The sequence below is a fragment of the Pseudophryne corroboree genome, chromosome 3 (assembly GCF_028390025.1).
Source record: "Pseudophryne corroboree isolate aPseCor3 chromosome 3, aPseCor3.hap2, whole genome shotgun sequence".
Taxonomy (NCBI): Eukaryota; Metazoa; Chordata; class Amphibia; order Anura; family Myobatrachidae; genus Pseudophryne; species Pseudophryne corroboree.
In genome coordinates, this window is record NC_086446.1 from 671390662 (window position 1) to 671418339 (window position 27678).

The 27678-nt window shown below is 44.7% G+C and overlaps 2 protein-coding genes across 3 annotated transcripts in view; one reads left to right on the forward strand and one right to left on the reverse strand.

The window, feature by feature from the left end:
* DPCD (deleted in primary ciliary dyskinesia homolog (mouse)) overlaps positions 1-4209 on the reverse strand; it is a 53502-nt gene extending 49293 nt beyond the window's left edge. Inside the window, exons 1-2 of one of the 2 annotated variants that reach the window (XM_063961886.1) lie at positions 3989-4209; positions 1274-1354 (exon numbers count right to left, since the gene is read on the reverse strand). In XM_063961886.1, coding sequence (XP_063817956.1) covers positions 1274-1354; positions 3989-4067 — 160 coding nt within the window. In that variant the 5' untranslated portion in view covers positions 4068-4209. Of the gene's footprint in view, positions 1-1273; positions 1355-3975 lie in introns of both variants that reach the window. The other variant, XM_063961887.1, reaches the window with a different exon arrangement.
* Positions 4210-4229: 20 nt separating this feature from the next.
* Positions 4230-27678, forward strand: part of POLL (DNA polymerase lambda) — a 36654-nt gene continuing 13205 nt past the window's right edge. The window contains exons 1-5 of the mRNA XM_063961885.1: positions 4230-4356; positions 14721-14836; positions 17634-17931; positions 20241-20412; positions 24249-24566. Of these exons, the coding sequence (XP_063817955.1) occupies positions 14728-14836; positions 17634-17931; positions 20241-20412; positions 24249-24566 (897 nt within the window). The 5' untranslated portion in view covers positions 4230-4356; positions 14721-14727. The remainder of the gene's footprint in view (positions 4357-14720; positions 14837-17633; positions 17932-20240; positions 20413-24248; positions 24567-27678) is intronic.

Here is a 27678-nt window from a genome sequence, read left to right on the forward strand (position 1 = left end):
TCCTAGGTTTTTCAGAGTTTTCAGAGTCCTAGCATTCCTTCAGTTAGGAATGGACAAAGATCTAAGGGTGGCTTCCTTGAGAGTGCAAGTGTCAGCATTGACTGACTGTATGGTTTCAAAAGAAAATTGCTAACCTACAGGATGTGCGCACTTTTTTCCAGGGAATGCTGCACTTTCAACCTCCTTTTGTTCCTCCTACAGTGCCTTGGGACTTACGTTTAGTCCTAAAGGCCCTTCACGTTGCCCCATTTGAACCACTAAAATGAGTGGATTTTAAGTGGTTGACAGCTAAAGTAGCAGGTGATCACTGAATTATGAGGGTCATTCCGACCTGATCGTAGCTGTGCTAAATTTAGCACAGCTATGATCACTTACACGCGGGGGGACGCCCAGCACAGAGCTAGTCCGCCCCGCATGTCAGGGTGCCCCCCCCCCCCCACAAGTACAAAAACATCGCACAGCGGCGATGCTTTTGTACTTGAAGAGCAACTCCCAGCCAGTGCAGCACCTGCGGCTGGCCGGGAGTTACTCGTCGCTGCCCGGGTCGCAGTGGCTGCAGAACGGCAGGCAAACACGGCCGTGCTGCCCCCTCCCGCCCAGCGACCGCCTTTATCTGTCTATCAGGCAGAGGCAATCGCTATGCAACGACAGCCGTCGGCTGTCAGCCATGCGCCTGGGCACTGTAGCGCCGGCCCATGCACAGTTCTGACCTGATCGCTGCGCTGCGATGAACTGCGGCGAGCGATCAGGTCAGAATGACCCCCTAGGTGCCGTGCGTCTAAACGGTGCAGGGAGTGAGGCGCGGGCTGCCCAGCTGGGCTCGCCCCCAAAATGACAGAAAAATGGGTGTCATGTTATGAGGCCCCCGTCCCCTTCTGACGAAGCTTCACACCCTTGTCGAGCGCAGCCGCGACAAAACTTTGGGAGGTATGTGTACGTGCAATACACCTATGCAGATAAAATAACAAAAAGGCTTCTATAGAATGCATCAGCTGAAGCCTCTATAAGCCAGGTAAGGCTGACAAATTAGCAGCGCAGAGGCTTCCCATTGGAAGCTCTTTCTCCTAATTACAGTCTGCACTGGCAGTCCCAGGGGAAGAAAGTACCTCCTCCTTGGACAGCCTGTCCAGCGTGTGATTAGCAGGGAGGGTTTCCAATGGGAGCTTCTGCCAGTGCACTGCACTTGCTGGCTCAGGCAGATTTTACTGGGGAGGTTGTAGCCCTGCAGAACATAAGTAAAATCTACTACGGATACCATGTATACTTTACTTACCCAAAAGTTCATTTGTCTTGTGATCATATTCCTCGGCCATTTCCTTGCCATCTGAAAATAGATAATGTACCTTTCTTCTGTCTAGAAATAAAGAAATAAGGATTAGGAAAAGATGGCTTAAAAAAAAAAAAAAAAAAGCCTTATGAACCCAATAGTACAATGCATGACAACATATGCAGATAATTCCCAACTAGAGCATACAGTTTGAGTCATATTCTCAGCTGTGTGCCTCACCAGCCTATCTTTCTGGTGTGCAACACTTCCCAGATGGAGAAATAGGTCTCACTTAAAGTATGCTCTATAGCAGTTCTGGGAACACATACTCTCACATATGTTGCTGAATTAGCTTAGAAGACATGTATACCTGCCATTGTGACTGGTCACATCCACGTCTACTTGTGAAGTGCCAACAAATGGTTAAATAGCAAATCATTTACTTTAAACCAAATACTATACATATAAAACGCACAGCAGCATTTAAATTGGTTCATATGTATGTGAAATATTTTTACAATGCAAATTGCAAAATAAGATACGTTGTTTAAATTCAATGTAGTACCAGGGCCAAATGTACATTGTGAAAAATCTCAAATTTAAAGGGAGGAGGATAGAGTACTAACAATGTTGGAAATCGGGATTGTGCGTACCCACTGTTGCCTTACACCCAATAAGTAGCCCTATTTAAGGCACCCTGGGAACGTGCCAAGATCCCAGTGAAACATATTTTAAAGGTGCTTGACTGCCCCCAAAACCCATCTGAATAACATAGTGAGCTAGACATACCATCCAACAGTACTTCTAGTTGGTACAAAAAGGTCCTTACTGAATGTGTGCACAATCTTGATGGTAAGCAGAGTACTGTACACACCAGCGGAAACGTTGTGTAGGCAATGACCACTCAGGTACAGTAGCTTAACCAGGCTCTGTAGTTTTTTTGTAGAAGTGGATGTACAGCTGTACTCATTGTTACAGATATTGGTTCAGCAATTGAACAAAGCCTATAGTGGAGCTGGGTTGCAGACAGCTCATCAGCTGGTAACCTCAGGGTAGTGGTCCTTCACCCCGTCGCTAATATACATGGGCAAGATGGCGCAACACAAGCGCAAATACACTATTGGTGGCCATCTTGGTATGGTAATAAAGCATCCCTTAAGGAGCCATTTTGTTGAAGACTGCGCAGTAGCACACCCCACTTATGGACGATCTCGTCCATATTTGCCTGCACTGCTATGAAGCCGGGTGACGGGGGAGTGAAAAAACTTCACTTTACCCCGTCACTGCCCCCCGCCGCCGGGTCGGCTATAGCTGCCGTCGGGCAGCTCGGCAGTGGATCGCAAAGTGTGTAGGGCCCATTACATGTACTGTTGCCTCTGCCATGCTGCGGTACTAAATCCTAGTCAATGTGTCATTTAAAAAAATAAAATAAAAATCAAGCCCTGATGATTTCTGTGCCAAGATTTAAATGACAAAGCAATAGAACACTTAAGACCAGACACATGCACACACTAGTGTTTAGTTCTGATGCATGCTGCAGGTTTGTAAGGCTGCTATCTGTAGGCACATAGAATACATCCATGAAGCATGCAGTATGCACATTTCATAGGTGTCCGTTTTTATATGGCTGGTCTAACCATTCTTTCTATTTCCCTGAATGGATAAGTCAAGGGAAATAGTGAGGATTCTTATTTAAGTGCTTTGCAGCACAGTGGAGCAATGGTTAGCTTGCAGCCTTGCAGTGTTTTTACACAGAGGCTCCATGATGAGACAGTTATAGGAAATATACATGTATGGTTACATATAAAGATATGGGAAGGATACATATGAGATTATGGAAGTATGCATGTAATATTACATATAAAGTTATGGCAATATAAGGTTACATGTGAGGTTATGGAAAGCACACATGAAAAGTTACATATGAGTTCTGGGAAGCATATATGTAAAGGTTACTGTAAAGTTATGGGAAGAACACATGTAAGGTCACATATGAGGACATGGGAAGCACCCATGTAAGGCATACTTGCCTACCTGACCCTCTCCATGAGGGAGAAAATGCTCTGTTCCTGGACTTTCCTGGTAATGTATGATTGCCATCACCTGTGGTGAGCTAGGTAATTGATAAGAAAGGTGTTTCACCACAGGTGATGGCAATCATACATTACCAGGAAAGTCCAGGAACAGAGCATTTTCTCCCTCATGGAGAGGGTCAGGTAGGCAAGTATGATGTAAGGTCACATGAGGATATGGGAAGCAGACATGTAAGGTCACATGAGGATATGGGAAGCAGACATGTAAGGTCACATGAGGATATGTGAAGCACACATGTAAGGCTGCATATGAGGATATGGGAAGCACACATAGATACACAGGATATGGGAAGCACACGTGTAAGGCCGCATATGAGGATATGGGAAGCACACAAAGATACATAGGATATGGAAAGCACACGTGTAAGGCCGCATATGAGGATATGGGAAGCATACATGTAAAATTACATATGAGGATATGGGAAATACACATGTAAGGTCACATATGAGGATATAGGAAGCACACATGAAAGGCTGCATATGAGGATATGGGAAGCACACATGTAAGGCTAGATAGGATATGGGAAACACACATGTAAGGTCACATATGAGTATATATGAAGCACACATGTAAGGCTGCATATGAAGCTATAGAAAGCAAAAATAAAATAATACATGTGACAATCACCGTCTTGCAGGAGACAGGTCTTCTTAGCAGCTCTCAGACTCTCCAGCCACTGCTGCGCCGCCATCTTTACTAATGGCATAAACTACACGTCCCTATAGCAACCAGTCGGTCACCATAACAACCACCAAAAACCGTCGCCTGTTACTATGGCAGCGTATACCCAGGCCTACACCTGGCAATGCACAGCACCGTGCTTATCAGCAGCTGACAGACAGCCCAGCCGTGTGCAGCAATAATAATACTGATACTGAGAACACTGCTGCCCTCACTGCAGGACCGGTGCCAGCACCACATCCGGGTTGCCCGGAAGCGGCAGTGACCTCAGTAATCCCTGCTGCCGACCTGCTGTAATAACAAGTCATAGTGGGGTAAGCAGAGTATACCGAATCGGTTGTACCGAATCGTCTTATGTTCCCATCTAGGTGTCCTACAGAGCTTCATACACAGGTTCTCTGCTTCTTCCTCTGCTTGTCATGCCTGGCATACTGGGACATGTAGTCCGCCCCACCCGCAGAGCCACAGGTCTGTTGGTACAGTAGTGCTAGTGGCAATCCCTAATAGACCCAGCATGCTTTGGGCTGGCATGCAGTGTGGGATCTGTAGTTCCCCCAACAATTGGCAATGCATGTGCTTAGCTGCCCCTTGTCTTAAGTTTCAGCCCCAGCTTCTCTAGGGGGTCTCTATGGGAATGTTTTTTGAACAGCAACACAATAAAATTATTTTTTATTTCTTATCATCCAGTCTTACCTCTTTACAGCAGTGTTATTTGGAAGGGTGTATAAAAGGCAAAAATAAAATAAAAGACAAAAAATCCCCCACAACCTGTTATAGATGGGTAGAAATGGAAACATAGGAACTGTAGTTCTCTGCCGTCTGCCAGGACGGTGTACTGCTTGATGGCGTAAGTGTCAGCTCTGCTTTAAAGTCTAGCTGGAATTGTTTTAAAATTCTGGCAACTATGTATATGCATGGGATGCAGTCAATTTACCTACTATCAAAAGACCGACAACAATTGGCCTATGGTCAAAATTCTGACTTTACAAATGTTGACACGGTCACAATACCAACATTTAAAATGTCGACAGGTCAAACAATCAACATGAGTTTTTCATGATTTTTTAATTGAAACCGACTTGTTCATACTTTACCATCTCAGTGGACGTGGAGGGGGAATATTATAGTGTGCCCGAAGCATGGCGAACGCAGCGGTACACTTATACGGTGTCCATGTCGACATACACAACAATTTTTTCTTTTTAAATTGTTGACTTTTTGACCTATCAGCATCTTAAATGTCGGTATTTTGACCATGTTGACATTTGAAACGGTGGTATTTTGACCATCGGTCAATTGTTGTCGGTATTTTGACCGTTGGTATTTTGATTGTAGGTAAATCATACTGATCCCGTCATTGAATCTTAGCACTAGTCTTTCTCTATCGTCCTAGTGGATGCTGGGGTTCCTGAAAGGACCATGGGGAATAGCGGCTCCGCAGGAGACAGGGCACAAAAAGTAAAGCTTTAGGATCAGGTGGTGTGCACTGGCTCCTCCCCCTATGACCCTCCTCCAAGCCTCAGTTAGATTTTTGTGCCCGGCCGAGAAGGGTGCAATCTAGGTGGCTCTCCTAAAGAGCTGCTTAGAAAAGTTTAGCTTAGGTTTTTTATTTTACAGTGAGTCCTGCTGGCAACAGGATCACTGCAACGAGGGACTTAGGGGAGAAGAAGTGAACTCACCTGCGTGCAGGATGGATTGGCTTCTTTGGCTACTGGACATTAGCTCCAGAGGGACGATCACAGGTACAGCCTGGATGGTCACCGGAGCCTCGCCGCGGGCCCCCTTGCAGATGCTGAAAAGAGAAGAAGGTCCAGAATCGGCGGCAGAAGACTCCTCAGTCTTCTTAAGGTAGCGCACAGCACTGCAGCTGTGCGCCATTGCTCTCAGCACACTTCACACGGCAGTCACTGAGGGTGCAGGGCGCTGGGAGGGGGGCGCCCTGGGAGGCAATGTAAACCTATTTTTTGGCAAAAAATACCTCACATATAGCCTCCGGGGGCTATATGGAGATATTTAACCCCTGCCAGAATCCGTTGAAGAGCGGGAGACGAGCCCACCGAAAAAGGGGCGGGGCCTATCTCCTCAGCACACAGCGCCATTTTCCCTCACAGAAAGGCTGGAGGGAAGGCTCCCAGGCTCTCCCCTGCACTGCACTACAGAAACAGGGTTAAAACAGAGAGGGGGGGCACTAATTTGGCGTTAGAAATATATAAAAAGATGCTATAAGGGAAAACACTTATATAAGGTTGTCCCTATATAATTATAGCGTTTTTTGGTGTGTGCTGGCAAACTCTCCCTCTGTCTCTCCAAAGGGCTAGTGGGTCCTGTCCTCTATCAGAGCATTCCCTGTGTGTGTGCTGTGTGTCGGTACGTGTGTGTCGACATGTATGAGGACGATGTTGGTGAGGAGGCGGAGCAATTGCCTGTAATGGTGATGTCACTCTCTAGGGAGTCGACACCGGAATGGATGGCTTATTTAGGGAATTACGTGATAATGTCAACACGCTGCAAGGTCGGTTGACGACATGAGACGTCCGACAAACAATTAGTACCGGTCCAGACGTCTCAAAAACACCGTCAGGGGTTTTAAAACGCCCGTTTACCTTAGTCGGTCGACACAGACACGGACACTGAATCCAGTGTCGACGGTGAATAAACAAACGTATTCCTTATTAGGGCCACACGTTAAGGGCAATGAAGGAGGTGTTACATATTTCTGATACTACAAGTACCACAAAAGAGGGTATTATGTGGGATGTGAAAAAACTACCTGTAGTTTTTCCTGAATCAGATAAATTAAATGAAGTGTGTGATGATGCGTGGGTTTTCCCCCGATAGAAAATTATTGGCGGTATACCCTTTCCCGCCAGAAGTTAGGGCGCGTTGGGAAACACCCCTTAGGGTGGATAAGGCGCTCACACGCTTATCAAAACAAGTGGCGGTACCGTCTATAGATAGGGCCGTCCTCAAGGAGCCAACTGACAGGAGGCTGGAAAATATCATATAAAAGTATATACACACATACTGGTGTTATACTGCGACCAGCGATCGCCTCAGCCTGGATGTGCAGAGCTGGGGTGGCTTGGTCGGATTCCCTGACTAAAAATATTGATACCCTTGACAGGGACAGTATTTTATTGACTATAGAGCATTTAAAGGATGCATTTCTATATATGCGAGATGCACAGAGGGATATTTGCACTCTGGCATCAAGAGTAAGTGCGATGTCCATATCTGCCAGAAGATGTTTATGGACACGACAGTGGTCAGGTGATACAGATTCCAAACGGCACAAAGGTGTATTGCCGTATAAAGGAAGAGGAGTTATTTGGGGTCGGTCCATCGGACCTGGTGGCCACGGCAACTGCTGGAAAATCCACCGTTTTTACCCTAAGTCACATCTCTGCAGAAAAAGACACCGTCTTTTCAGCCTCAGTCCTTTCGTCCCTATAAGAGTCATATTTGCCCAGGGATAGAGGAAAGGGAAGAAGACTGCAGCAGGCAGCCCATTCCCAGGAACAGAAGCCTTCCACCGCTTCTGCCAAGCTCTCAGCATGACGCTGGGACCGTACAGGACCCCTGGATCCTACAAGTAGTATCCCAGGGGTACAGATTGGAATGTCGAAACGTTTCCCCCTCGCAGGCTCCTGAAGTCTGCTTTACCAAGGTATCCCTCCGACAAGGAGGCAGTATGGAAAAAAATTCACAAGCTGTATTCCCAGCAGGTGATAATCAAATTACCCCTCCTACAACAAGGAAAGGGGTATTATTCCACACTATATTGTGGTACTGAAGCCAGAAGGCTAGGTGAGACCTATTCTAAATCTAAAAAAAAAAAAATTAAAAAAAAATTTGAACACTTACAAAGGTTCAAATCAAGATGGAGTCACTCAGAGCAGTGATAACGAACCAGGAAGAAGGGGACTATATAGTGTCCTGGGACATCAGGGATGCTTACCTCCATGTCCCAAATTTGCCCTTCTCACTAAGGGTACCTCAGGTTCGTGGTATAGAACTGTCACTGTCAGTTTCAGACGCTGCCGTTTGGATTGTCCACGGCACCCCGGGTCTTTACCAAGGTAATGGCCGAAATGATGATTCTTCTTCGAAGAAAAGGCGTCTTAATTACCCCTTACTTGGAAGATCTCCTGATAAGGGCAAAGTCCAGGGAACAGTTGGAGGTCGGAGTAGCACTATCTCGGATACTGCTACAACAGCATGGATGGATTCTAAATATTCCAAAATCGCAGCTGATCCTGACGACACGTCTGCTGTGCCTAGGGATGATTCTGGACACAGTCCAGAAAAAGGTGTTTCTCCCGGAAGAGAAAGCCAGGGAGTTATCCGAGCTAGTCAAGAACCTCCTAAAACCAGGAAAAGTGTCAGTGCATCATTGCACAAGGGTCCTGGTAAAAATGGTGGCTTCCTACGAAGCAATTCCATTCGGCAGATTTCACGCAAGAACTTTTCAGTGGGATCTGCTGGACAAATGGTCCGGATCGCATCTTCAGATGCATCAGCGGATAACCCTATATCCAAGGACAAGGGTGTCTCTCCTGTGGTGGTTACAGAGTGCTCATCTTCTAGAGGGCCGCAGATTCGGCATTCAGGATTGGATGCTGGTGACCACGGAGGCCAGCCCGAGAGGCTGGGGAGCAGTCACACAAGGAAAAAATTTCCAGGGAGTGTGATCAAGTCTGGAGACTTTTCTCCACATAAATATACTGGAGCTAAGGGTAAATTTATAATGCTCTAAGCTTAGCAAGACCTCTGCTTCAAGGTCAGCCGGTATTGATCCAGTGGGAAAAACATCACGGCAGTCGCCCACGTAAACAGACAGGGCGGCACAAGAAGCAGGAGGGCAATGGCAAAAACTGCAAGGACTTTTCGCTGGGCGGAAAATCATGTGATAGCACTGTCAGCAGTGTTTCATTCCGGGAGTGGAAACTGGGAAGCAGACTTCCTCAGCAGGCACGACCTCCACCCGGGAGAGTGGAAACTTCATCGGGAAGTTTTTCCACATGATTGTGAACCGTTGGGAAATACCAAAGGTGGACATGATGGCGTCCCGTCTGAACAAAAAACGGGACAGGTATTGCGCCAGGTCAAGAGACCCTCAGGCAATAGCTGTGGACGTTCTGGTAACACCGTGGGTGTACCAGTCGGTGTATGTGTTCCCTCCTCTGCTTCTCATACCTAAGGTACTGAGAATTATAAGACGTAGAGGAGTAAGAACTATACTCATGGCTCCGGATTGGCCAAGAAGGACTTGGTACCCGGAACTTCAAGAGATGCTCACAGAGGACTTATGGCCTCTGCCGCTAAGAAGGGACTTGCTTCAGCAAGTACCATGTCTGTTCCAAGACTTACCGCAGCTGCGTTTGACGGCATGGCGGTGGAACGCCGGATCCTAAGGGAAAAAGGCATTCCGGAAGAGGTCATTCCTACCCTGGTCAAAGCCAGGAAGGAGGTGACCGCACAACATTATCACCACATGTGGCGAAAATATGTTGCGTGGTGTGAGGCCAGGAAGGCCCCACGAAGAAATTTCAACTCGGTCGATTCCTGCATTTCCTGCAAACAGGAGTGTCTATGGGCCTCAAATTGGGGCCCATTAAGGTTCAAATTTCGGCCCTGTCGATTTTCTTCCAGAAAGAATTGGCTTCAGTTCCTGAAGTCCAGAAGTTTGTCAAGGGAGTATTGCATATACAACCCCCTTTTGTGCCTCCAGTGGCACTGTGGGATCTTAACGTAGTTCTGGGATTCCTCAAATCACATTGGTTTAAAACCAGTCAAATCTGTGGATTTGAAGCATCTCACATGAAAAGTGACCATGCTCTTGGCCCTGGCCTGGGCCAGGCGAGTGTCAAATTGGTGGGTTTTTTCCTCAAAAAAGCCCATATCTGTTTGTCCATTCGGACAGGGCAGAGCTGCGGACTCGTCCCCAGTTCTCTCCCTAAGGTGGTGTCAGTGTTTCACCTGAACCAGCTTATTGTGGTGCCTTGCGCCTACTAGGGACTTGGAGGACTCCAAGTTGCTGGATGTTGTCAGGGCCCTGAAAGTATAGGTTCCAGGACGGCTGGAGTCAGGAAAACTGACTTGCTGTTATCCTGTATGCACCCAACAAACTGGGTGCTCTTGCTTCTAAGCAGACTATTGCTAGTTGGATGTGTAATACAATTCAGCTTGTACATTCTGTGGCAGGCCTGCCACAGCCAAAATATGTAAATGACCATTCCACAAGGAAGGTGGGCTCATCTTGGGCGGCTGCCCGAGTGGTCTCGGCTTTACAACTTTGCCGAGCGGCTATTTAGTCAGGGGCAAACACGTTTGTAAAATCCTACAAATTTGATACCCTGGCTAAGGAGGACCTGGAGTTCTCTCATTCGGTGCTGCAGAGTCATCCGCACTCTCCCGCCCATTTGGGAGCTTTGGTATAATCCCCATGGTCCTTTCAGGAACCCCAGCATCCACTAGGACGATAGAGAAAATAAGAATTTACTTACCGATAATTCTATTTCTCGGAGTCCGTAGTGGATGCTGGGCGCCCATCCCAAGTGCGGATTATCTGCATTACTTGTACATAGTTACAAAAATCGGGTTATTATTGTTGTGAGCCATCTTTTCAGAGGCTCCGCTGTTATCATACTGTTAACTGGGTTCAGATCACAGGTTGTACAGTGTGATTGGTGTGGCTGGTATGAGTCTTACCCGGGATTCAAAATCCTTCCTTATTGTGTACGCTCGTCCGGGCACAGTATCCTAACTGAGGCTTGGAGGAGGGTCATAGGGGGAGGAGCCAGTGCACACCACCTGATCCTAAAGCTTTACTTTTTGTGCCCTGTCTCCTGCGGAGCCGCTATTCCCCATGGTCCTTTCAGGAACCCCAGCATCCACTACGGACTCCGAGAAATAGAATTATCGGTAAGTAAATTCTTATTTTTACTACATATTTATTAGCCTGTAAGTTCTTATGTGCAGGGCCCTCTGCCCTCACTTTTACCTTAATTTCATCCCCCCTCTGCCCACAACGGCACCTACCTCTTGGATTCTACCACCCTGCTGCTTAATGGAGTATTATGACGGCTGCAGCAGAAATGTTTATAAACCATGTCCATGTCCTGCAATGTTCTGTACTGTAAGGCCGGCTAAACATTACAACAATGGGTACCTAGCTGATATGTCGGCCGATGTGCCAACATATCGCATTGGAGGTACACACCAGAACGAGTTAATGAATGATCCTTTGTTCCGTTCCTCCCTTAAGCTGCACTGGATCGCATACGGTATCATCTGATTGGCAATGTAGCACGGCCAGCCAGAAGATATTACATGCAACCCGCTGGAACGTGCAATTTGGCATATGCACTGCCTGATCTGCACAATGGGGGTCATTCCGAGTTGATCGCTAGCTGCATTTGTACGCAGCGCAGCGATCAGGCTAAAAAATGGCAGTTCTGCATATGCGGTGAAATGCGCATGCGCGTCGTATGGGCACATCGAACAATGTAGTTTTGCACAGGGTCTAACGAAGCATTTCAGTCGCACTGGTTGCTGCAGAGTGATTGACATGAAGGGGGCGTTTCTGGGTGGCAACTGACCGTTTTAAGGGAGTGTTCGTAAAAACGCATGTGTGCTAGGGAAAACGCAGGCGTGGCTGGGCGGGTTTGTGACGTCAAAACAGGAACTGAACAGTCTGAAGTGATCGCAAGCGCTGAGTAGGTTTTGAGCTACTCTGAAACTGCACAAAAAAACTTTGTAGCCGCTCTGCGATACAGTCGTTCGCACTTCTGCTAAGCTAAAATACACTCCCAGTGGGTGGAGGCATAGCGTTTGCACGGCTGCTAAAAACTGCTAGCCAGCGAACAACTCGGAATGACCTCCAATATGTAGTTCTGATTCTACATAGTGTGTACCCAACTCAAGTCACTTTTATCTTGTTTTGTTCTTGCTGTTTTTGTTTCTTCGCTGTGGACCCCTTTTTACACCATACAAATAAAGGCTAATTATAGTGATAAATACTATTGTCCAGGTTGATATGGCGTGATCCCTACGTTCATTAGCCATATATATGTTAACCGTGATCTATTTAGACGTAACTGTTTCACATAAGTTAAATGAATAACATTTTGATTTGAAGCTTTAGCTGTATATGTTTTGCATTTTTTCAGACTTTATCTAAGTCTTCTGCTTTCACACCTGAATAACAGTCACAATATAAACACTCATCTGTCATCTTGGAAAAAACTTGATTTGTAAATAAATACGTTGGTATAAAGATCTGAGAGTTTTAAAATCAAACTATAAAGATATAATTTTCCCCTATATTTACACTTAGCATTTCACTTTATTGAGAAAAGATGATATTGTCTGTTTATTTGTCTTGCGTATTATGTAATACAGAAAACAATTGGCTTTCTTTGTGACAAGTACTGGTTACTATGTGCAGAGAGAGTTATAGGCCCTACACATTAGGCGATTTCACTGAACGATATGAACGTTCTCGTTCATTAATGAATGAGAAATTGTTCATATCGTTCAGTGTGTAGGCACCAACGATGAACAATGCGCGGCCCCGCGCTCATCGTTGGTGCCGGGTGGCTTATACATGCAGGCCAATATGGACAATCTCGTCCATATTAGCATGATTTGCTATGGAGCCGTGTGACGGGGGAAGTGAAGAAACTTCACTTCCCCCCGTCACATCCCCCCCCGCCGATGGGTCGCCCGTCGGCCGTATCGGGCACCTCGGCAGCACATCGCCATATGTGTAGGGCCCATTAGATTTGGGTGGGGTGTGTTCAAACTGAAATCTAAATTGCAGTGTAAAAATAAAGCAGCCAGTATTTACCTTGCACAGAAACAATATAACCCACCTAAATCCAACTCTCTCTGCACATGTTATATCTCCCCCACCTGCAGTGCACATGGTTTTGCCCATTAGCTAACACATTTGCTGCTGCGATCAGGTCTGAATTAGGCCCGCAGTCTTCAGTAGTCACCTGTTATGTTGTTGCATCTATGGCATGGGTAATGTTCAGGCACATAAGAAATTTTTTTAATGCATTTTTCTATTATGCCACCTTGGGGCTGATTTTCCTTCAAAAGATATGTGCACAGAAGCATATTTTCAGTAACATGCAGAGCTGTACGCATTTGCCACTTCTGCGTACCCAGCATACGTGCCTGATTTATTACTAGTCATTATCACGCTGTACGTGCTCCTGCCGCATTACTTATGTACTGCATGGCCTGTATTTACATGACCACATTCTCTCTGGACCTTTCCTTCTTGAGAATGGCTCTTCCCATCCCAGTCCAGCTTCTTTGGTCACAAACGTTGATGCGCCCAAATGACATAAGTCTCTGCATAGACACATTTGCATGCGCTCAGTCTCTGAGCATTCGCAATGTGGGTTCACACAAGATACATTGCACAACGTTTATTGAGCTCCACATCGACCTGACTATGTATAAATCTTAAGGGCCCTATATACTAGAACGATAATGCCCGATTTCATCAAATTTCGGGCATTCGGGCCGATATATCGGGTGAAATCGAACATTTTGGATGTGTTTCCGATCTGATGCGCATTCCCGTGAGGGTCGGATCGGCTCCCCTAGATCGTTAGTGCTGCACTCGTGATATGTCGGTTCCCAGAGGCATGGCTGGGATCGCATAAGATATATCGCATGCAAAATGTACCAAATCGTATGGAACCACTCCCGGGAGAGTTCAAGGGAAATCGCCTCTGACTTCAGCCTCAGACATATCGTTGTAGTGTATGGGGCCCTACATTGCCTATTAAATAGCATGGTGTCAATAGTTAATTGCAACCAATCACATTAGCATAACTTGCACTGAACTGATCAAAGCTAATGTTAGACGCTTGCTGTGGATACAACCTCTTATCAAGCAAACCACTAAATAACTGCACTTTCCTAATATATCATCTGCAACAGATTTCCACTACGGCTACACAGGTGACTTTGATCAGCACTCGATCACCTGCTGCCATGGACCAGCATTATGTGAGAGCAGATTACTATTAGTTCAAGATTACCTACAATTGATGCTGTTCTGTGACTGGTGGAAGGAAATGCAGCATGAGGCTGACTGCGGGTTATAATCACCCATGCACAGAAATACGTTTGTGAGAGGAACTATTAATATTAATCTGAAGATGGAATTTATTAGTTAATGGTTCATGGATCAGAAGGCCATCCTGCTCTGTTAGCTGTTTTAGTGTTATTGGGTCCAGTTGCCATTAGATTGTACATCCAATGTGAAGATGCGATGAACAACTGGTGAAAACGACAGATTGGGTGTACACACTATAAAATAATCCTTTACACATACATTAGTACAAATCATCCGCTGTGGAATTGCAGAACGTAAGAACTAGGCCAATAGCACACATAGGAGGCATCCTATGCACTGTTATTGGTTACATCACTAAGTTTGTACTTTATATAGTAATTTGGTTGTGTTGTGCAGGAAATGCATCTGTAGTTTGGAGTCAAAGATAACACAGGCATTTGGATTAATTCATTGTAATGTTTCTATACTTTTACTGGTCTGTTGTGATTGTTCGAACTAAATTATAAATGTATCATGATATAATAAAAGGTATCATTTATACCGTTTTTTTTTGTTTTTTAAACTCTTTTCCAATAGTGTGTGCATGGAGCCGAGAGGTATTGTGAAAGCTTTCCCTAAAGTAAAAAGGCTGAGAGAGAACAGCAGTTCCACGCAGGACCCAAAAAAGATCAAAGCAGATATTGCTGTTCAAGGTAAGATGTAGTAAGAAGTGGTACTTGTGCAGTTGTTCCATACCACAGCAGATACAACTGTGGCCCCATTTCTGGTGTCCTCGCATGCTGCAGTACCTGTGTATTCTTTGCATGTTCAGCATTTTACAATGATGCTAAACTCTGCAGAGCTTCCTATGTGTCTGATACATAAATGTACAGTTCTTTTGTTAGATTGCAACTTTTGACCACAATTATTTACTTGTTTCAAATGCCTCGGGTAGCTGGCTACAATAGTTCAGATTACTTCCTAGTTTTTTTCTATGATGTTAGATCCAGTAGTAATAACAGAAACAGTAATACACACGTTTTGTATTGGTACACATAAGGGATTGTAATAGGTGCTATTTCAGTGACTGCCTTAGGTAGTTAGGGGCCTGATTCAGAGCTGGACACAATTCTCATATTTTTGCATGTGTCGCGATGGTCGTACAAAGGCATTTGTTGGGGCAATATGTAATATCCTGTGAGGTGCAGGCTGTTCTTGATTTTGGGCGAGTCTGCTCGTATTTTTAAAGTGGCAATCATTTACAAGGCAAAACTGACCTGGTTTTGCCTTGTAAATGATAGCCGCTTTAAAAAAATGTACGGCAGACTAGCAGAAATTCTTGAACAGCCTGCACCTTGCAGGATATTACATATTGCCTGTGGTGTGGATAAGGACACAGAGTGATTGACACATTGACCATTTGTGGGAGGTAAAGGGTGGGTGGCTATAAAAATGCAGACTATTGCAACCGTTTTGTGGGCGTATTGCAGCCAGCAGACCTTAGTTCACTGGAACCAGCCTTAACCCTACTATATGCACAGATGCCTCTATTTTTAGAATGGGTTAATAAATGGGCTTCTGTGTCTTATCGTACACTGTACTTTGTGACCTGTAGTTCTCTTTGGCAAATAGCCTTAGTTGATTTCTGTGTGAAATCCTCAGGTAGTAGTAATTGCTGGAGAAGGTATAAAATCTCTGGCACTGACCATACACCATAATGATTTTCAACCTATCATTCAGGAGACTATTATCCAACCTTTTTTGATCAATCCAAGGTTACTCTTCTTACTCAATGTCATGAGCTATATAAATAATGTTTAAATATTAGATAAACAGTATACAACATTTTTAAGTTACCTGCTACCTCTCTGACAACTCCATCCTTTATCCTCTTCAATCTGGCTTTTGCCCCCTACACTCTACTGAAACTGCCCTTGTCAAAGTCTGTTTTTGGACAAATCCAGGGGTCACTTTTCTCTGCTCATCCTCCTGGACCTCTTAGCTGCCTTTGACACTGTGGATCCACTGTTCCCCAATCTCCAACCTCATTTCCCTACTTACTCCCTTCTGACGACCAATGACCATCACCTCTCCTCTACCCTGGTCACTGCATCCCATGCGCGAATCCAAGATTTTACCCGTGCTGCCCCTCTTCACTGGAACAAGCTCACTTGCTCCAAAAGACTCTCCCTGACCTTGCAAAGCTTCAAATGGCCACTGAAATCCCACCTGTTCATCAGAGTGTACCCTTCCACATAACCTAGTTTTGAGGCCACTTTCCCAACCCTGTATTGTTCTAATGTCTGCCGTATGTACGGGGCTATGAAACACTTGTGGCGCCCTATAAATAAAATGTTATAATAATAATAATAATAAGATGGCAACATTTTGCAAAACTGAGAAAAAAATAAAATGAAGATAAAAATAAAGCATATAATAATAAAATTACAGGGTATCTAGCATATTCATATGCGCAATGCGTTTCACAGTATGCATAAGCTACTTCACTCCTTTTCCTGCCCAATTGGAGCTCAAGAGCTAAGATTAAAGTTCTTACCTCAGGCACATACACTAGGGCTAATTTGAGTCTACCTAGCAGTACATTTTTTGGACCATGGGAGGAAACGCATAAACCCAGTAGAAAACATACAAAAGCCACACAGATTGTGCAGTGCTAAACACTGTGCCAAAATATATATTACCTCTACTCATGTATAACAAAGTCTATATGTGCTATGCTGTAAAGTGTTTAAATAATGTTACTATGTATTTTAAATAGATTATATATAGATGTCAGTATATTGCCCTCTATTACTCCAGCAGTGGTAGTTAGGTTTTGCAGTTTTTTTCTGTTGTTGCTTTTCAGCATTGTAATGACATCAGGGGTCATTCCGAGTTGTTCGCTCGTTGCCGATTTTCACTATACTGTGATTAGTCGCTTACTGCGCATGCGCAAGGTTCGCAGAGCGCATGCGCTTAGTTATTTTACACAAAAGTTAGGTATTTTACTCACGGCATAACAAAGCTTTTTCATCGTTCTGGTGATCGGAGTGTGATTGACAGGAAGTGGGTGTTTCTGGGCGGAAACTGGACGTTTTATGGGAGTGTGCGGAAAAACGCTGGCGTTTCTGGGAAAAAGGCGAGAGTGTCTGAAGAAACGGGGGTGATGTCTGGGCGAACGCTGGGTGTGTTTGTGACGTCAAACCAGGAACGAAACTGACTGAACTGATCGCAGTGTAGGAGTAAGTCTCGAGCTACTCAGAAACTGCTAAGAAATTTCTATTCGCAATTCTGCTAATCTTTCGTTCGCAATTCTGCTAAGCTAAGATACACTCCCAGTAGGCGGCGGCTTAGCGTGTGCAATGCTGCTAAAAGCAGCTAGCGAGCGAACAACTCGGAATCACCCCCATCATCTGCATTTTAGAAGGATAACTTTCCTTTAAAGTGTACAGCACTGTGTAAAGGTTTACACTACCACTATATATATTTTTTCTCTGTTTATCTATCCAGAATGTTTTTTCGCGGGAGTACATGCACACATCCTGCAGGCAGGAATTGGCCAGGCCAGATCCGGAATATTTCAAAAACAGATTATTCAAAATGGCGGCCAGGTTTCTCCTCAGTTTTGCCCGGAGGTGACACACATTATAGTAGATGATGGTATGGACTGCGACCGTGCCTTCCGGCTGCTGAAGCTGCAGACTCTGCCCGCTGGCGTGCAGCTGGTAAAGTCCTGCTGGTTAAGCCTGTGTTTAAAGGAAAAGAAGACTGTAAATACAACAGGGTACAGCCTCTTCATCCCAGATCGGTAGGTACAAGTAGCAACAGCATGAGTATTTTGATACTATGAAACCAATATATATAACCTTTGTTTTTGTTTTTTCTGATGATTTGTTTCAAAAACTGGAAGACATATGCTGTATTAAGTTTGTGGCGCTGCACAGTGAAGATAGACAGAATATATGGCATTATTAAGGAATAGTTAACATAAGAGTTCAAGAACAAGTTAGAATATGTGTGTAATATATTACTTATCTGTAATCTATTAATAAAATAGTAGTTTGGACTACTTATTCTAATATCTAATGCTGTTACTATGACTTCAGACACATTTTACCCAATGTACAATATATAACCTAATGTAAAGAAAGGTTAATAAGAAACAATGGACAATATGACAATCTGTTCTTTGCCAACTATAATATAGAAATTATAATATTTACAAAAGATTATGTCAGGAATAAAATAATAGGTACCGTTTTAGAGCACGATTAAGAAAACTTGAAGTATTGGGGTATTTATCTGTTTATAGGAAAGTATTATCATCGTATTATTGTAGTATATTAAAATGATTTCATTTGTTTAGTGCTTTTCTCCCGCTAGGAAACAATAGATCTATGTTGACTTTGTTTCATCATAGAAATGCTCAGGTTTTGATTAACTGTAAGGATAAAGGAGAATAAGCATTGGGATGAAAAACTTCATGTTTCTCCTGTATTTTTTTCGGGCAATCCAGTTTGTCCGCCACCCAAAATACCTTTTCTACCGAAAACACACAGTTTAGTGAAACCTGTGGGTTTTCGGGAGAAATAGCTCAATTTTCGGCCAAAACTGCTGTTTTCTGGAATTTGTTTATCTTGCCTGAGGCAGGAGAAACATAATGTGAGATAAACTGGCTTATCGGGGATAACTGTATAATCCCGGGTGTGACAATTACCAAGGTCCTCCCTATATGTTTATCCTGCCTCAGACAGGAGAAATAAATCCCAGAAAACAGCAGTTTTGGCCGAAAATGGAGCTGTTTCTCCCGAAAACCCACAGGTTTCACTAAACTGTGTGTTTTCGGTAGAAAAGGTATTTTGGGTGGCGGACAAACTGGATTGCCCGAAAAAAATACAGGAGAAACATGAAGTTTTTCATCCCAATGCTGATGCTGAAGTTTTTAAACCCATTTGTCTGTGTTTTGAAGCCAGTGTTATAGGGATTTAATGTGACCTCAGGAGCAAGTTTAGGTCCGGTGTGGGTATAAAATTTTTTAGTGATTGCGTACCATATGAGCCAGCTTAGAGTCAGGTTTTCGGTCAAATGATTTATCACATATGGAACACTTTGAATGAAACATGCCATCTACCTATAACATTGTCAATGAGAGGTGAGGTGATAAGTATGACGATTTTAGTATACCAGAATGTGGACTGGAAACTGTCAGTTGCTAAATCATCCAGGAGTGCTGACATTCCTGGGGCAATTAAATTCTGAGTGATGGCCGTGAGGTACAGTCATTCTGACCATTTTGACTGCACTTGGCAATCATGCGTAGGGTTTCCTTGCACGCTATAGTGTTTGCTACACTGTACAGTGAATGTATGTAATAACAGTGAAGCTTGCTATATCATAAGTAGAGTAAATGTAAGTTGACATATATTAGGAAGAACACAGGGCAATGATGTAATAGATAAACGCCTGGGGACAGAGTGTTGTAGCCAATGGTGTAAGCACAGAGGTGGCCTGGTAACCAGTGGAGCACACCCGGGATAAGAGCTGGATACTGTTTTGTTCATGCAGTAGACATATTACATGTAGCCTACAAGGGAACGTGTCTTTTTGCTAATGATTTACAGATATGTGACGGAGTTGATATCCCAGAAGGAGTAAAACAAATTCCTAGTGATCTGTGAGCAATCTTACATTGTATACATCAATGTCTGTGGGACACATACATATGATAGCGGAATACGTTATTACTTTCTTTGAAGTGATGGTGATTGAGCAGCTATTTCTGTGTATGATACTTAAACTAGCAGCAGGATGTGAAGCTGTTCATAGCCCTGTACTGTAAATAATGCAGCTATGATGTTGTCTGTCAAAGCTTTTATTCTACCAGCTGTGCCCAGGGATGTTTCCACGTTGGTAAATATTTATAAATGACTTCCTGAAACCTTCATCTCTCTTTCCTAGAACTTGCTCCCAAGATTTCCTATTATCACATAATAGTTATGTTCCTACATCCATTTATGTCAGGTATTTCCCCTTTGGGCATAAAAGTACTGTGTGTCTGAGACTTCAATAGAACCACAAGTAAAGATGATTCTTAAAATAACTATAATTGTGCGGCAGGTACCTGGATGTCAAGAACCAGTCAGAGACTGAACAAAGAGACCAGGGCTCTGTGAGTGACAGGAAACCACATGATGAAAAAATGACACAGGCCACAGCCAGCTGCTCGCACACGGAACCGGCTCCTGATGTCTCCGCCGCACTGACTGATGGCAAAGTGTTTAAAGGACAGGTGAGGTTTACACCCTATACTGTATCTTTCTCCTTGGAAAGAAATCTACTGGTTAATACTAACTCATTTCTACAAAGAAGCACTTTTCATTATGAAACAATCAGATGGTTGAATGCCAGTGCAGAAAGTGGGGATTTGCCACACTATAGGTACCGTTATAAGGAACTAATTTTTTTTTTTTAAATACACAAATATTTCTCTCTTTAAATGCAACCAGTTTTTTTTTTTTTTTCTAGAATGAAATGAAGATGTAGGTTGCATATGGTGCTGATGCTGTGTCTTACAGCTGCCTTCTCTCTTGGAGGGTCCAGCTGAAAAGTGTGGGGTGAGCTGCCTGAGTTACTGTGCAAGCGATGCTAATTGCCTGACGAAGCCTATGAGCAAAACCACGCCGTTGATGCACAACACGCGGCTTATTTCTGCACCAGAGACAAGGATATTTCAGTATATATACTGCAGGACTCTAAGGGCCTGAATTCTGAGTCGCGGCTAGGACAATATACAAATGCTAGTTGCAGCTTTATCCTGGTGTAGATGTCTAAGATGCCCACTTTCATCGTCTCTGCACCCTATAGCAATGTTGGTGATGCTTATGAGACTGCTTTTTTTTTTTGTGTTCCCATATAAAGGGGCTCGACAAATCCCAGGAGCCAAGTAGCCATGGCTCCTAGATTTTGCTGCCTGGCTACCAGATTATGGAGGGAGGAAGCAGATCCTCTTCAGCCCCAGCGGAGATTCGCTGGAGTGCATGTCTGTACTGCGGCGCCCATTTCATGCACAGGAGTGCATGTGCTGAATGTCCGTCCCTGCCTGCGCTGAATGCTTTGCCTCTCTGTCCCGGCCTGTGCTGTCTGCTGTCTCCAAACTCTGACTGCATAAGGCTATCCGATAAGAGGCTGGCCGTAGGATTGGTTTGCCTGGGATGGGGGGGGGGGGGTTAGCTGCTCAGTAATGTGGCTGTGAGGGGGGGTGCGGGATTTCCTGTTTTTATTTTTTTGTGTGGTGGACGGACGACAACAGTAGTCTGGCTCCTATACTTTCATCCTGGCTCCTAGATTTTAGAAAACTTTGTCAAGCCCTGCATATGCTCACCTCCTAGGAATGCTCACCACTTTGCCGCCTCATTTCTGATATTGTGTATCCCGATCGCAGCAGCGCTTTTGTGTGTACCCTTTGTATAATGTATGAACGATAGGAGTTTTCTGAATTATTTGCGCACACGCAGTTGCAAATAAACGCGTCACTATGTGAACATCGGCATTGCGTGTGCGTCTGAATCAGGCCCTGAATACAATGAGATTATGCCTCCAGTCATCACGCTGTCAGTCAGTGAATTTAGCCTCCTCAGAGATCACCAGTGATAGAACCACAACAACTAACACACTTGATCACAGTATGACAGTATGATTGTTACCAGATTTTGGTATCCACCTGATCCTGTATGTCCCACAGTGTCTACCATGGTCCAGCAATGCTCTCCACCAGTCCCAACAACTCGCTGCCTATGTGAGAAGCAGCCTGCCTTGGCTGCAATGATGAGGGTATCTCCACACTGAGGCACACATTGGGGGACCACTTGACCCTTAACATATTCTCTTATAATGTATCGCTTAATGGAATACCATCCAAAACTGAATTTCTACAAACTGCGTATAATGCGTAAAGCAATGACAGCTGTTATACGTATCGGAATATGTCCACCCTGTTTCCCCCCCGCAGCAGGTTACCCTGTCAGGAAGGCTGTGCTTCTGTAACTACAGGCTGACAGTGGCTCACAGTCATAGGTGGCCATTCTCTGCATTGTGCACAAAGAGTTATCGCAGATTTTCCTGTGCACCTCTGTTGTCTTTGTGGCCATGAGTTACCGGACTAATAGTCCTAACCACCGGCAACTCGCAGCCATCACTATCAAGTAATGGCCGCCATATAGTGCGTTTCTGTGCAGTGTGAATATGTGGCAGAGCTGATGGTCTCAGTTCTGAGTCAGACACAAGAGGGACAGCAGACAGAGCTTGCGGATTTCAGCATAATGCGCCAAGTAAGGAAGAAGTCTGTAACCTGTGCCTGCGCCGACATACACTAACAGTGATCACTCCTACAAACGGATCTGTCTGGGCATTTATGGGTGGTGACTGGGCATTGACTGTGCAAGGATCAGCCCCATTCATGAGCGTGTCGTGGATGGGAAAGTCACCTTCCATGCATGATGGTAGCGGAACTAGAACGTCTGTTTCTGACAGATCTGTTGCATGGGGCTGGTGCAAGTCTAGGTACTAATGATGACAGCTGAGTATAGGATAGGTTTCTACAGTCGCACAGATTGTCTGCACACTTTGGCGGGTTCTAGCATTTGCTTTGAATCAGGCCCCATGACTGCAGTGTAGGCTTTCTGACCTGTATCAGATGTACTTAGAAGACTAAGGTGTGCGGGGCTTTGGCTGTATGTAAACGAATGGGGAGGTACAGGTTGAATATCCCATATCCAAATATTCCAAAATATGGAATATTCCGAAATACGGAAGTTTTTGAGTGAGAGTGAGATAGTGAAACCTTTGTTTTCTGATGGCTCAATGTACACAAACTTTGTTTAATACACATAGACATTAAAATGATTGTATTAAATGACCTTCAGGCTGTGTGTATAAGGTGTATATGAAACATAAATGAATTGTGTGAATGTACACACACTTTGTTTAATGCACAAAGTTGTTAGAAATATTGGCTAAAATGACCTTCAGGCTGTGTGTATAAGGTGTATATGAAACATAAATGCATTCTGTGCTTAGACTTGGGTCCCATCGCGATGATATCTCATTATGGTATGCAATTATTACAAAATACAGAAAAATCCGATATCCAAAATACTTCTGGTCCCAAGCATTTTGGATATGGGATACTCAACCTGTAATACTTTTAGGGGCATAGTCAATTGTATGCATATTTTATAAAACCTCCACGGTGCAGCCGGGGGGGGGTTCCTATTCAGTTGAAGTTAAGAAATCTTTGCATCTTTTTTCTCGCACCTCCAAAGCAATTTTTTATTTTATTTGTTAAAAAATTGACGGGAAATGCCCTGGGACCCCTTCGTCACTCCCCCCCACCCCATGACTAATAAAGCAATTGGAAATTTACTCACCTTCTGAAGCAGTGTCTTCTTCCTCCGGACCCTGAGCTGCTGATCGTGTGTGTGAGCGTGTGTTAGACCCCTGTGACCCCTGATGTTTGTGTGTGATTTGCCCCTACCCCCGTGTTTGTTTGGAGGCGGCAGTAGGAAGAAGTACATCTCACAGCAGCCTCATCCCCTCCCAGCATCTTCCTCCGCAGTGAATATATGGAGACGAGATGACCGGGAACTGCAGAGACCACTGGACCTGCCAGAACACACAGCAGAAAACCCCATGTACATATAAAATAAAATTTAAACTGGATACCGCAGATATCAGGAGCGCGCATACCGCAGTAATCCAAAATTGGGAGCGAGCTCCCAGGCATAACCACGCACCCAATTGTATACCCCCCCCCCAATTCTTAACACCGTAACAGTGAAATGTCACGTTTATTTTGAACAATATATTGTGCACTTACAGTACAGATTTTGCGTTTTAGTGATTTTTTTCAATGTCTGCTTTAAAAGTACCAGTTGTGAACAACCTGAAGGTACATTATGTTTAAAACACAGGCCCCCATACTACAGCATGCTTTGAATCCGAATGTACATTTTTATTTGTTTTAAGACCATCGCATTTAGCGACACTGCATTCTCCCAACAAACACAGTTTTCATTAAGAACATTCATCCCAGTAGGTAATAATTGGTATTTATTTCTCTTTGTGAAGAGGTCAGAGGATGAGGGCAGCGATGGAGAAGATGTCAGCGTTACTCAAGGAGATCTGGATGCATTAATGTTTGGCCAACCTCTTGCTAAGAGCACAGAGCATGAACAGGCTGGTGAGGAGATGCCAGCAGTGACCGGAAAGTGGGTGTGCGCTCACTCATCTGAGAGCAAGAGGGAGAATCACAACCAGTTTATCACGGACAAGCTGGAGGTGCTGGCTAAGGCTTACACTGTGCAAGGCGACCGCTGGAGATCTCTGGGTTATTCAAAAGCTATAAATGCACTAAAAAGTTACCATAAACCAGTCACTTCATCACAGGTAAAGAAACACAATACATTAATGCTTCTTTAATTAGCGTCTTCAGTCGTATTATTAATTAGTACTACACTGAGCAGTGTCTGTGACTTAAGTGTTAGTATTTTACACATATTGAAGAATTTTCTGACAGATGTCTGGAAAAGTTACTTAAAAGTATATTGCGGATATAAAACAGATGTGCAGAAAATATCTGTTGACATTGTGGCAGATGTATTAAGCCAGGAGAAGTGATAAAGCAGTGATAAGTGCAAGGTGATAACGCGCCAGCCAATCAGCTCCAATATGTAAATTGACAGGAGATGACTGGATAGTGCGTTATTACCTTGCACTTATCACTGCTTTATCACTTCTCCAGGCTTAATACATCTGCCCCATTATTTGGCCTAAATACTTTTTTGTATGTTCAAAATATTTTCCTTGTTTTAAAAAAGTGTCCCAAAATCAACAAAATAAATATTTCAAGTAGGTTTCATTTAACCTCCAGATGACCAGAGAGGTCTCTCCCACCCCTTTCAATACCATTTCCCAAATCTTCATGTGATACCTTATCTTTCCCAGGCAAATCTTATTTTTCTTGTAGAACAGAGACACCTTTAGGTTGATTGTATTAAAAAGAAAAATATTATTATTATTATTGCATTATATGATGTGGGACTCGGGAAAGTAGGAAAACAGTGTAGGCACTGTTTAAATCAGTGAGCTGCACCAGGACAGTAGGCAGTCACCCCAAAATTTGGGGATGGGGTTTGGTTATCCCATGGACACTGAACCCTTGGCTGCGTTGCTAGGTTTAGAAATAGGCAATACTAGTAAAACATTTTCTGCAGCGGGGTACACTGGGCTCCACAGGGAATGACATTGGAGGTGTAGAGTAGGATCTTGATCCGAGGCACCAACAGGCTAAAAGAGCTACCTCTATAACCCCGAATCCGTGCACAAGTGCTCAGTTTTGTAGTTGGTGCCATGCAGTAAGCAGGCATACAACAGGGGGCTGCTCCTGCAGCCCTGAGAAGAGCTTTTAAAAGAAAAATGAAGACTTCAAGGGCTGCAGCCAGGGCCGTCTTAACAGCAGTGTAGGCCCCTGGGCACAGCAATGCACTGGGCCCCCTACCCATCCTCCAGCATTACGGGTGGGGGTTGCTATCAGCGGCAGCTTTGATGTCCCATGGGCGGTAGAGGGTGTTAACATGTAGGACCTGGAGCAGTAATTTCTGCTAATTACTCCTTTACTGCCCAGATGGGGCTAAACTGTAGAAGAGAACATTGGGCTGAATGAAGAAGCTCTGGTACATGACTTCCAGGGTGTTAGGGGGTGTTTAATACGTAGGGGAGGGGTGGATAGTGGAGTGGGCTTAATATTTATCATTTTCTGGTGGGGGGGGGCAGATTGCTTGACTGCAGATATCTCAAGTTTCTGAAAATATATTTCTTAGCTAAGATTGGGGGGAAAAATAGAGAGTCCAACCTTTCAGGAGGTACTGGGGACTTGGGGATCAGAGTTCAGGAGCCAGAGCAATTCACCAACGAAAATATAAAACTGCATATTAGTCGTGTGGAGCTGAAGCAGGGACCAGCTGCTTGAAGGCTGATATCTCTGGTTCTGGGCATAGTAGAAACAATTTGCCAGTGTCCACCAAAAGGGGAGAGTCACAGCTTTTGGATTATACCCTCAGACAATCTCTAAATCAGACAGAACCTGAGATATCTGACTGGAAAGAGCAATTAACAGACTTGGATGGGGACCTCTGCTTTCAAGTCAGATATCACCAGTTCCCCAGGGCCGATTTTAAAAAATCTGGTACCCCTGGAAAGAGGGGACCCTCAGCTATCAGCCTAGGGCCCTTAAACTCCTGGGGCCCTTGGGCAAGAGCCCATTGAGCCCATACGAAAAGACGGCCCTGGCTGCAGCAGAGGCACTGTCTGTGTTAGATGTCAGTCAGACATCTGCTGCAGCTCCATCACCTCCCCCAGCGGCGCTGTATACTCCCGCGCCCTAGTTGCCGGGTACTTACAGCTGGGGCTCCGGTTTTCTTCCTGTTAGTCACTCACACGAACGCTGTTCTCCTGGACTGCGTGGCCTCACTCAGGGAGGAGGTAAGTGGGTCCCCCCGGCGGGACCCACTGTAAATCGCGATCCCGCACGGCCGGTGGGAGGCGGTCCGCGCGTGCTGGCGTGGACACTGTGGTAGTACAGGGACCCTACTAGACCACCAGGGCAAGGGCACAGGTCGGTTTTCTCTCATAAACCGTTTATATAAGCCCACAGTACCCCGTGGGGAAGTCCAGCAGGGGGATAAGGCTTTGACCTGTAGCCCCTCCCCCAGCCCCAGGGCGCCATTTAGAGTAAATGTTCCCGCCCTGGAGCTGCATCTCTCTCTCTCCCTCACTCCCTGTCAGCATTTGGGTGCCATTAGGACAAGCTGAGCTGATCCTGGGACTGTTTGGGCAAATCCTCCTCTGCAAAGCCGCCTGCTTGTCAGCGCTGTGCATTTTACAGGACACTTAAGTATTCTATATGTCTGCTGACAGTGTTAGTTAAGAAAGAGTGCATTTAGTCAGGGTTATATAGTACAAGTACCCTGTGATATACATCCAGTCTTTACTGTGCATTGTTATATCTATTGAGTGTATAGCTATACATAGTACTACTCTGTATTGCTAGTCCAGTGCAGTTTTATTGCATGTCATAATTTCTGCATTGTACAATGTGACTATGTGTGTGTGCATATAGCTGCTGTGTGACCTCCATTTCGTGTATCAGATTGCTATCCCTATATTCTATAACCTGAGGGGGCTAAGTGCGTCAGGTTTATCATTTAATATAGGTAGTTCACAGGATATACTCAGTGTGTATTTTTCGCTGTGATTTTTAGTCACGATATACCTCTTGAATTCCCTGTTTGTGCTGATACACTACACAGGGGGTTCTTGTCAGGTATTGTGCTGCTGATATTGTACTGTGTTGCCTTGCATTGAGCTTTCGGCTATGTCAGCTACAAAGGGCAATGGTGCTGGGGCTGATCCCACATTGAGTGGTGGTGACGCTGCCGACACATTTGAGGAAAATATAGCAGCTGAGGGTTCAGGTTCTGGGGGATCCTTACCCCCAAGT